We start from the raw sequence: 12,059 nt of genomic DNA, 5'->3' as shown, positions 1-12,059 counted from the left end.
GGCCCTTGGGAAGCTACATTTGGTAGGTCTTTACACTGGATGTGGGAGAGATAAGAGTTGGGGAAACCAGGTAGGAGGCTGTTAAAGTAGATCAACTTTGAGGTCTGGGCTTTGGTAAAGTTGATGACAGGTGGATTGGGAGGTCAGTGGACAAATTTGGTGACTGATTGGAAGTGGGAGGAGAAGGACCCACCATATATTTGATTCAAGAGTAATAATGAGAACTGTGCATTTTTCTTTCTCCTGGGAATTTTAGATTCTTATTTTCTATAAACTGGCTCCTGTGTGCTATTTTATTGCTTCTGTTCATTCATTTATTCAAAAGATTGTTTTTAATTGCCTCCTCTGTGCCACACTTCCAGGTCTAGATGATTTCTGTGTGTGCATCCTTCTAAAAATATGAATGTACACAAATGGGTAAGTTTGGGCTGAAAGTGCACCTACCAGGAATGCCTCAGTTACAAGTGGAAATCGATCCCGTTTTAGCATGTGCAGACAGCAACCATTTTAGTGGCGACCTCAGAAATATAATTTAGCAATCAGAACCAATCAGCATTTGACACAATTTCGTACATAATGATTTCAAGGAATTAGTGATACTGAAACTAAAGTAACAGGTGATGGATCTTAGCGTGTTTTGGTAAAGGTTTATTTTGCTATTGGCAAGGCTGACTTCACCTCTTTTGAACCCTCTGCTTATAAAAGTGGTTAAGGGAGTGCTTATAAATGTGGTTAAGGTAGGTATCTGAAAATGCAATGACTTTATTCCTCTTGGTTGTGACAGTTTGGCGTTTACATGTGGCATCGCATAATAAAATGACATATTTGCATGGTGGACATCCTTATAGTGGTTCTGGAGGTTTTCGTAAAACGCGACCTTTTTTATAGATTGGACTTCCAAAGAACTACACCTCGTTCGTTCTTTTGCCATTGATTTAGCTGTACATTATTTCCCAACATGGAAAATGAAAATAAGTTTAGTTTTGTCTTTGTGAGTGATGCTTCAAAGTGGATTTATTCAGTACTAGTATTGGTAACTAAGATTGGCTCCATCCATCATGGAATATTTTCAAAGACTTGGCGTGTTTAATTTCAACAATGCACATATTTCTTGAAAGGTAGATTTGGCATAGTCCATTAATATTTGCTGGGGGAACAAAGGAGTTAACCACAGTGTATGTGGCAAAATCAAAGGGAAGCAAAGCATATATTGAATATGATTAGGGTCTATTTCCCCCACACACAAGAGTTTTGTTTAAAATACACCAGGACCAAAAGCTTAATTATCAAAATAAAACAAGAAGAATCAAGAGGTACAGGCTTCTGATGTTGTGTTTCAGCCCCAGTTCCCTTCACACAGTTATCAGCATGTGTAATTTCCATGCATAATAGCACTAGTTATTGTTGTCATTTGTAAAGGGAGATTAACAGATAGTAAGTACAAACAAACCCAAATAAGTACTGAATAGAGAGGTGACAAAGAAGAAAAGACCTCTTTAATGTTAATTATAACTGGTAGGAAGTCTAGACAAATTATATTATCTGTTTTCTATATGATTTGAAAGGACATTTAGTTAGTGACTCTGTCAGAGATAGAGTTTGGTGTTTGCTTTAGAAACAGGTGAGGTGACAACTTAGCATCTCCTTGGTTGGCAGCTCACTAGTGAGTCATGAAGTTGTAAAATGATGGAATCAAGTTTCCAAAGCATCAGAAGTTGAGCTTTTCAAAGGGTATATTTTAAAAATTAAAGAATAATTTTAACTTCCAGGTTGTATCCCAGTAATGAAAAATTTATTGTCTCAAAACATGGAGGTTGTTGCCTCTCTGCTTGCTTTTTAAAACTTTTGTTTAGAATTGAATGAATTACAACTGGGGTTGGCATTGTTAACTGATACCTATTCCAAAGCTTATAAAGCTTGAGGTAGCAACTTGAAGGTAACAAAGCCAAATGAATGATCGAGGAATAGTCTAGTCCTGCATGTCTCATACATGGTTTGCTTGAATTCTACTGCTTCATTTATTAATATGCCTAAATGGGTACTTGCAGAAGCAAATAGTCTTTCTGTTAGTATTTGTAGGCTGCATTGGAAATGTGATACCTGCTGCAGTCAGCACCACTATCTCCCTCTGTATCCCCCATGCCCAAGACAGGCTAAACCAAAGTGTCTGGTGTCCTTAATTCTGAGGGGCCATCAATTGTGAATTGCACTCTTGACTTAACAGTGGTTTTTGAAGGAAACAAAGATGTTACCAAATGTACAGGTCAATTGTAAATACAACTGAGTTTCTGAAATACCAAAATGCGAATAAAAACATGTCTGTAAGTCAGGAAAATATTGTTAGTGGCCCTAGAAATTGAAATAGATAGTTGCCTGTGACTCAGAACCACTGATTCTTTGTTCTAGTTCATGTTGTGCTGCTCTGGTATTAGTTGTTTGTCTTGAGTAGGATCCACACATCTCTAGCCCTTTTCCGTCTTGGTTGGCCTTTATATTTGGTACCGTACAACCTGTTCTTAAAGCCAAACCATACTGAATTGCTTTTCATCTGTGTGTGAACCTTTCTTATTTAGGTTGTTGTTCCCTGAAACTCTGTACCGGGGGCCTCTTTGACTACTTTGCACAGTATTTAATGTAATTCTGGGCATATATTAAAGGTTTACATGAGAAGTCCTGGAGATCCTCCATCTGAAAAGTTTAAATTTTAAAATAGTTCAGCCTATTGATTGAAGATGGGAATGAAGTTCACTGTGAATGTATTGCCTTTTAGAATCTTTAAAGGTAGTATGTGTTCTTTTAGTCAAAAAGTTCTATAGTGTGCTTTCACTGGCTGTGAAAGCCATAAATGGAACTGAAAGAACTGGGTTTTGGTGCTCTTTTGAGTCTGATTGCAGTTTCTTCCAAGAAGAGCATATTCTGAGGACTGAGGTCGCACAGTACAGCAGTGAGTGGGGACATCCTATAGATGTGGATTAAAGCCATGTAACAATGTTAATAAGTGGCAAATGAAGGTCCCCAATGTGATTAAGCAACATTTGTGTATATGCTGCTCTTAGCTAGGGGGAAAAGACCCAACAAGTTGCTTAGTCAAGAAACAGAACAGGGGATCCCTGGGTGGCGCAGCGGTTTGGCGCCTGCCTTTGGCCTGGGGCGCGATCCTGAAGACCTGGGATCGAATCCCACGTTGGGCTCCCGGTACATGGAGCCTGCTTCTCCCTCTGCCTGTGTCTCTGCCTCTCTCTCTCTCTCTGTATGACTATCGTAGATTAAAAAAAAAAAAAAAGAAACAGAACAGTGTTAAACACATCATTGATTCTTTCCTTAATCACATCGCACATGGCTCTCTCTGGCTTTCATCCTTTTGCATGTGTTCTCTCTGCCTAAGCGGCCTTTCCTGCTTTCTCCACCTACCAAACTTCTACTCACTCTTCAAGACCAGTTCAAAAGTTCTACCTCTCCAGATAACTCCCAAGACACAAAGACAGTCAAGTTCCTATTTGCGGCTGCCTGGCTGGGAACATTGTGCCCTGGGGAACATACCTTGTACCCCAGCACTTCAGCCTACTTTGCTTAGCCTTGGGCCTAATACATGCAGCACTAAACCCTGATGCCTTTGTAAGAACGTCTGAGCTTTGGGGCACCTGGATGGCTCAGTTGGGTAGGCATCTGATTCTTGGTTTTGGCTCAGGTCATGATCTCAGGGTTGTGAGATCAAGCCCTGTGTTGGGCCCCCCCTCTCAATAGAGAGTCTGCTTGGGATTCTCTCTCTCCCTCCCTCTTCCCACCCCCCCCCAAAACACACACGCTTATATGTGTGTGTGCGCTCTCTCTCTCTAAATAAATAAATAAATCTTTAGGGGCGCCTGGGTGGCTCAGTCAGTTAAGTGCCTGCTTTTGGCTCATGTCATGATCTCAGGGTTCTGGGGTCAAGCCCCTCATCAGGCTTCCTGCTCAGTGGGGAGCCTGCTTCTCCCTCTCCCTCTGCCTGCCACTCTACCTACTTGTGCACTCGCTCTCTCTCGCTCGCTCTCTCTCTCTCTCTCAAATAAATAAATAAAATCTTTAAAATATATACAGGGCAGCCCAGGTGGCTCAGCGGTTTAGCGCCGCCTTCAGCCCGGGGCCTGATCCTGGAGACCCAGGATTGAGTCCCACATTGGGCTTTCTGCATGGAGCCTGCTTCTCCTTCTGCCTGTGTTTCTGCCTCTCTCTCTCTCTCTCTCTCTCATAAATAAAGTCTTTCAAAAAAATGTCTTCAAAAAAATAAAATAAAATATATACATACATACATGCATCTTTCTTAAAAAAAAAAAAAAAAAAAGAACACCTGAGCTTTGCTCCACCCCATTTGTGCAATTTTGTCTCCCTTTTTGAAGTTTCATTTTATAGCAAATATACTGATTTAATATAATAGGCATAGTGTTATCACATCTCTGTGAGAAAAGTCAAACGAGCAACAGGAGAGGGTAGCTGAAGAAGGAAAATGAGAAGAAAAAAAAAAAAAGGAAAATGAGAAGAGTGTATAAAGGCCAGAAAAGTGGACAATGACTTTCAGAAGTGGGAAGAGTGGGTCAGTTGAAATTGTCCTTGAAAAGATTGCAGCCAGTTTTATGCCTCCACAATATGTGTGTAGAAGAATCTGTTTTAATTTTTTTTTAAGATTTTATTATTTATTCATGAGAGACCCACACAGAGAGAGAGGCAGAGACAGAGGGAGAAGCAGGCTCCATGCAGGGAGCCCGACGTGGGCCTCGATCTTGGGACTCCAGGATCATGCCCTGGGCCGAAGGCAGGTGCCAAACCGCTGAGCCACCCAGGGATCCTGTTTTAATTTTAAATAAGTGTTTCTTTTATGCCGAGTATAGCTCTAAGCATGGTAAATACATTGCATCATTACAACCTATAAATACAATGTTGGGGGCAGCCCTGGTGGTGCAGCGGTTTAGCGCCGCCTGCAGCCCGGGGTGTGGTCCTGGAGACCCGGGATCGAGTCCCACATCAGGCTTGTTGCATGGAGCCTGCTTCTCCCTCTGCCTGTGTCTCTGTCTCTCTCTCTCTCTCTGTGCCTCTATGAATAAATAAATAAATAAATAAATAAATAAATAAATACAATGTTGGGCCTATTTTACAGAGAAGGAAGCTGAGCATAGCAGTTAAGTCACTAGCTAGTAGTCATTCAGCTATTAGGAAAGTCGTTCATTTCTACATGGTATACCTTTTTATATTTTTATTTTTTTCTAAGACTTTATTTATTCATGAGAAACACAGAGAGGCAGAGACATATGCAGAGGGAGAAACAGGCTCCCTGTGGGGAACCCAATGTAGGACTTGATCCCAGGACCCTGAGATCATGTCCTGAGCCAAAGACAGACACTCAACAACTGAGCCACCCAGGCGTCCCTGTATACTCTTTTTTAAGATTTATTTATTTATTTTAGAGAGAGAGAGTGTGTGTGAGCACAAACAGGGAGGAGGGGCAAAGGGAAAGAGAGAAGCAGACTCCCCCCTGAGCTGAGACCCTGACATGGGGCTTGATCCCTGGACCCTGGGATTATGACTTTAGCCCAAGGCAGATGCTTAACCGACTGAGCCACCCAGATGCCCTGCATGGTATACTCGACTTTGATAATGGTCTCTACTAATGACCAAAAACCCATTGGTTTACATTTTGTGTATAATCATATAAGCTTTTATTGGGAGGTTTCACTTGATGCATGTTAGGGGGGGTTCATATTAAGAAGGGAAGAATATCTCATGTGATTTTCTATTTTTATGAAAAAAAAAAAAAACTTTATGAGGGGCTCTTGGGTGGCTCAGTGGTTGAGTGTCTGCCTTTGGCTTAGGATTCCGGGATCCTGGAATGGGGTCCTGGGATCGAGTCCTGCATCAGGCTCCCTATGAGGAGCTTGCTTCTCCCTTTGCATATGTCTCTGCCCCTCTCTCTGTGTCTCTCATGAATAAATAAATAAAATCTTTTATTAATTAATTTAAAAACCTGATGAGTTTCCTAACTGTTCAGGTGTGGGCATAAATCAAAGTGACATTTCAGGGAAGAATGGTAAGGAGCTATTTCAGAATCTTTAAGGAAAGTTTGAACAAAATGAACCTATCTTGATAAGGAAAGAGGTTTGTTTTGTTTTTTTGTTAAAGATTTATTTATTTGAGAGAGAGAGAGAAAATAGATTCCCACTGAACGCAGAGCCCAGCTTGAGGCTCAGTCTCACTATCCTGAGATCATGATCTGAACCAAACTTGAGTTGGATGTCTAACTGACTGAGCCACCCAGGCACCCCCCAAAAGGGGTTTTGTTTGTATTTGTTTGATGATGGTGATAAAACTGAAGTGTTCTCTTTCTTCTCTCCAGGGTTGGTTGATTTGTGAGGAGCCAACGTGTCAAAATCGAACTCGGCGCCTTCCCCTTCAGTTCTCCCGAAATGGGCCTCTTTGCCAAGTCTGCATGAAAGCTACACTTCGGCCAGAGGTAATAGTCACATGATACTAAAGAACTGTGTAGAAGGGAGTGAGGGTCTGTGTTTTCCCATCCCTTAGGTCTGAGAGGTAGATATTTGGTAATTGCCCTCTGGAAGCACCCCACTACCACACACATGTATTTTTAAAAATTCAGACTTCAAAAAGATAAATGTTTATTTTTTTACATCATGAACAATACTACACTTCTATCTAAGAAACTAGTTCTTGTAGAAATTACTCTGATTTCTTTGGTTACCACTTCATAATTACACAGAAGAAACTGCTTTTGTAGAAACTGTTGTCTTTGGGCTAGGTCAGAACCCCTTTTTTGAGGGCCAGAAAACCTCCCAAACCTGTGCCCTGAAAAGTTTATTGTATTTGCAAGGGATTCCATTGTTTCTAGGGGACAACATATCCAGCCTTTTCTCCACCTTAATATTTACACCTGAGGGAGGAGGCCCACTGTCATTAGTGACTCCCAACTAGGGAGCACATAGTCTGGAAACACCTTCCTGATAATTAAGATGCTTTCCTTCTGCTGCACCCTTAGAGCATCAACTCAAGCAGCATTCCCCAAACTGTGGGGAGAGGAATGTTTGAAGGTCTTTCTTGCAAAGAGGGTTTTGTGATCAGGTACATCTAGTGAACTCTGGGCTAGCCAGAGTTAAACAAGCTCATTGCAGATTGTCTGAGAACCTGTAAAATGATAAAGTGCAATCAACCTCACCAATACAGGACTCTAATGTGCCTTCCTTTCCAAATTTGTCCGGCCTGAGGATTTGTAAGGATTTTGGTGAGAAGAAAGAAGGAATAGGAAACCTGTTATTTGCTTTTTTTTTTTTAAACATAGAGGCAGGGTTCTATAATCAAGTCTTGACTTCACATCTTTTCACTGAAAAACATTGGTACACAAGCTAGCTTTAGGAAAATATTTTAAAGTTCTAATGGCTTATTTTAATTTTAAGGTAATAGATCATTTCACAAAATTTAGCGAGGAGTCAGGAACTACAAATGGCACTGCCATTGTTGTGTATTCTCTGGGTTTTTTTGCATAGCCATATGCATTTTTTACATGGTTTCAGTCATGATTAAAATATGCTTCTGTATCATGTTTATCTTTTGTCAGGTGTCTGTGTTACTACATCATTTTCAGTATCAAAACCAAATTTAAGTGTTTTATTCTTGTTGGACATTTTAGGCTACTTTTACTATCTCTTTATTAGAAAATTGTGATGAGTATTCTCATGTTTACATTATTTTTTGTTGTTATTTGAAATACTTCTTGAGGATAAATTCTTACCGACAATACATATCAAAGTGCCTAAATAAAATATGGTCATGATTCATATTGCCATATTGCTTTCTTGATGGGTTATCCCAATTTAAACTGTAGTCAGTACTTGATGCATGTACCAGCTTTACCACTGTCTTTGCAGCATTTGTACATTATCATTATTTCTAACTAATTTAGTAAGTATAAAATGTTTCTTGCCTTATTTTGTAGATCTTTGGTAATTAGCAAAGTAGAATGTGGGGTTTTTTAACAAAAAATATGGAACACATAGTGAGAATTAGATGTACTAAATTGGTCTCATCCCAACCCTTGGATTAGCAGGTGTAGGAAGAGAACAAAAGTATATATATTTAGTGTGACTCATCACTCCACTTGTAGACTCTAGGGGAATCACCTGGCTTCATGAACCAATGCTACCTTTGAGACTTCTTAAACATCCTGCTCATCAAGTCAAATTCAATAAAAATTAAATTACTTCTTAGAAAGTCAGCTAGTTTTATGATTCTCTCACCATTCTTAGTGAGAGAAAGTAAAAGGAGTGGATATCCTATAGATTGGTAGCCCTCCAGTAAATGTTGATGATGTTATTGGTAGTGGTATAATACATCAGGTCATCGTTTATCATTTAGTATCTTTTTAAAAAAATGAGTTAGCTGGGCAGCCCTGGTGGCGCAGCGGTTTAGCGCCGCCTGCAGCCCGGGTTGTGATCCTGGGGACCTGGGATCGAGTCCCACGTGGGGCTTCCTGCAGGGAGCCTGCTTCTCCCCCTCTGCCTGTGTCTCTGCCTCTCTCTCTCTCTCTCTGAATGAATGAATGAATAAATCTTTTAAAAAACTGAGTTAGCCAACACAGGCATTTTGACGTACTTTTTTCCCCTTTCATATCCTTGTCCTCAAATGGTAACATTTTAGGCAGGCATTTACCAAGGCTGTCATCTACTCTTGACAGGGAGTAGCTTTCATAGCATAGGGTCATATTGCTGCTCAGAACTTGACCCTTTGGGATAACTGGAGGTTCAGAGCATCCTGGTTAGTGATACTGCCTGTAGCTGTTCCTCACAGGCACCTTGACAGTGGGTCTGAGCCTACTCTTCTACAGTCTTTTTGGAGTTGCTAGTGATGAGTTGGGAATTTCTTTTTCTTTTTCTCTTTTTTTTTTTTTTTTGAGTTGGGAATTTCTTGATTCTGTGTATGAGGTTCCTGGGCTTTGCTAGGAAAAAGCTGCATCTTACTAGAGACCATTCCAAAGAAGCTCCAAAATCAGTGGTAGAATGGACAGGATTGTTGTAATTACCATAGGGTTTTCTAAAGTGTCTGTTTCTCAGGATTGTGCTTACCTGACCCTTAAGTTCTAGGGTACTGTGCCTCAATCATACATTACTTTCTTTTTTTAAGATTGTATTTATTTATTCATAAGAGAGACACAGAGAGAGGCAGAGACATAGGCAGAGGGAGAAGCAGGCTCCCTGGAGAGAGCCTGATGCAGGAGTCGATCCCAGGACCCTGGGATCACAACCTGAGCCCAAGGCGGATGCTCAACCACTGAGCCACCCAGGTGCCCCAATCATACATTACTTTCATTTAATAATTATTTATTGAACACCTACTACATCCTAGGCACTTTGGGGCTGGGGACACACCAATGAACAGGACATTTCCTTTTTTATAAAACCAGTTTCACATTATGTAGATTATATAAAATTGATATATGTGGGCAAAAATAGATAGTTGCAACTGTTTGGACAGAAGCACTAGACTGTGTGTGAGGGCTTTAAATACATTGTTCAGGTTTGATGGTAAAGTACTTGCCTCTTATCATGCCAGACTCATCCCTACATAATAAATCTACTCTCATTTAGTCCCGGGTTGCATTTGGCTTGAGTACTTTCCAGGATTGACTTGGGGTATGAAAGCTGGCTCTTTTTCTGACTCATGTTGCCAGAGTCATAAGAAAGCTGGGACAGTTTTGTTCCCAGGGTTTTGCATTTGTCTCTTTTCAGATACCTTTAGAAAAAGATTTTTTATATTCATGGGAATTTAGCAGTATCCAAATTGCTGATTCTTAAAAATACATTCTCTGAGTGTTCTCTGTTACATAGGAAGTGAAAATGCAGGAATGCAAACTTCAGTATATGCTTAAGGCCCAAGTAAATAGAACACTTTTTCACACTGGAAGTACAGACAGGACTTTCCCAAGTTAGACACTAAATATTTTATTACGTCTTTATTTCAAGGACATGGTTTTGACTTCTTAACGGTGGCCAAATCTGTCTGGCTGTGAGGTGAACCCATGGGAGGGATTCTGTATTATGTAATTCGCCAAAACTAAAGGGTTAGTTTTTGTTTAGTTTGCAGTGTAGAACTAAGATTTCAAACTTAAGTTAAACTTTTTCTTAGTAACATTTCTGTCCTTGATAAGGAGATCTACATGTGACTCCCTGGGCCATGGCAGAAGTCACTGAGGGAATTACATAGCCCCTGGGATAGAGTGCTGTGGTGGATCCTTTTATTCAGTTGTTTAGCCAGCAAAATCTCTTGAAGGTCATGTATGAGGAAAGCAGTAGACTGATTTCTAGTTCTACTTTGGTATACCCTTAGTGTTTCTCACATTATCCTCAGTTGTAAAATTGTGAAAATCCTTTATAATGGAATGTGTATTCCATATAGGATTTTGGCCTTCAAAGGAGAAGGGGTAATACTGAACTTGTCTGTGTGTTAAAACTTCAAAATGACTGCAGCTGAACAAAGTGTTGGTTTGCTAAGTAGGTTAGGGACAGTGAAAATATTGCCAGGCTACCTGAGACAGGGTCTTACTTCTCCATAAGAAGAAACCTGGGAAGTACTTGTGGTCTCTTAGGGCAGAAATAAGGAGTTGTACAGGAAGAGAACCTTAGAACTATGACAGAAAGTCTTAAACCTCTGTATCTAATCATTGGGTACTGTCTAGAAGACAGTGGATTTTTACCATGAAGAATCTTTTGGGTTTCTCCATTGTGATTTTGATGTGCTTGCTTGTTGATGTAGTTTGTTAAATTCTACAGACAGCTTCTCTTAACTATGAGGCAGACACTAGCTTTCTTTTTCAATTCATTTTTTTCATTTTTTTTAAAATCAGAGTGAAATTCACATAACAAAATCAACCATTTTAAACTAAATAATGCAGTGGCACTTAGTATATTCACAAATGTTGTAAGACCACTTCTGTCTAGTTGCAAAACATTTTTATCACTGCAAAAGAAAATTCTTGGGATGCCTGGGGGCTCAGTGATTGTCTGCCTTTGGCTCAGGTCGTGATCCCGGGGTCCTGATGGAGTCCTGCATCAGGCTCACTGCAAGGAGCCTGCTTCTCCCTCTGTCTCTGCCTCTATCTCTGTCTCTCATGAATAAATAAATAGTCTTTTAAAAAAGAGAGAAGAAAATCCTGTACTCTTTAAGCAGTTGTACCCCATTCTTCCCCTTCTTCCAATCCCTGGGAACCACTAATCTGCTTTACGTCCCTATGGATTTACCTATTCTAGATATTTCACATATGTGGAATCATATATATGACCCTTTGTTTCTGGCTTTTTTGACCTAGCACATTTCTGAGGTTCATCCATGTTATAACCTGTGTCAGTACTTCATTCTTTTTTATGGCCAAATAATAGTCTATTGAAGAGATATACCACAGTCTGTTTATCCATTCATCCAACCATGGGCATTTGGGTTGTTTCTTTCAGTATACTTTAAAGTTTATTCTATTTATCTAGACAGGTCTTTTATTTGGCCTAAATAATGTGTTCCGTGACTCACTTGTTGGTCCTAGTTCAGCTGAATGGTACTACACAAAGCTAGGCTGATCCCTTCTCTGTTCCTGTGTTCAGTAAGCACTTGCTCAGCACCAGCTCTGCCTGCTTTGAGAACTTTTTAGATATTTGAATGTGGATGTTTTCCTGAGCTTTCTCCTCCTTGGCCCAATTTTCCCAGGTCTTCAACCATTTCTCTACTGCTCTGCTTTCAGAATAATCATCCTACTCTAGAGTTTGTGTCCCAGTAAAATGAGGAGCCAAAAACAGCATATAGCCCTTCAAGTGCTCTTGCTAACGCTAGTATGGAGCAGAATAAACCTGCTGCTGCTGCCAACTTTTCTAGGTAGTAAGTTTCTGTGAAGTCTATTTAGGGTTGCGTTAACTTCCTTAGCATCCATATTCACGGCGCTGACTCATTTTGAACATTCTCTCTACTAAAATATGTAATGTTTTTGCACATGCAGCTACTAAGCCATGTCTGTAAGACTCCATTAGTGCTGTATTCCT

At 40.2% G+C, this 12,059-nt stretch overlaps 1 protein-coding gene across 2 annotated transcripts in view; it reads left to right on the top strand.

Moving 5' to 3' along the window:
- POLA1 (DNA polymerase alpha 1, catalytic subunit) overlaps nucleotides 1-12,059 on the top strand; it is a 309,415-nt gene that overhangs the window by 190,573 nt on the left and 106,783 nt on the right. For both annotated transcript variants that reach the window (XR_012026683.1, XM_072818081.1), the window contains one exon: nucleotides 6,365-6,481. Coding sequence is in view for 1 of the 2 variants with exons in the window: in XM_072818081.1 (XP_072674182.1) it covers nucleotides 6,365-6,481 (117 nt within the window). In the remaining variant the exon portion in view is untranslated. The remainder of the gene's footprint in view (nucleotides 1-6,364; nucleotides 6,482-12,059) is intronic.

This window comes from Canis lupus, chromosome X, assembly GCF_048164855.1.
Source record: "Canis lupus baileyi chromosome X, mCanLup2.hap1, whole genome shotgun sequence".
NCBI classification, from domain to species: Eukaryota; Metazoa; Chordata; class Mammalia; order Carnivora; family Canidae; genus Canis; species Canis lupus.
The sequence above is the reverse complement of the archived record's forward strand: the minus strand, read 5'-3'. Positions and strand labels throughout refer to the sequence as shown.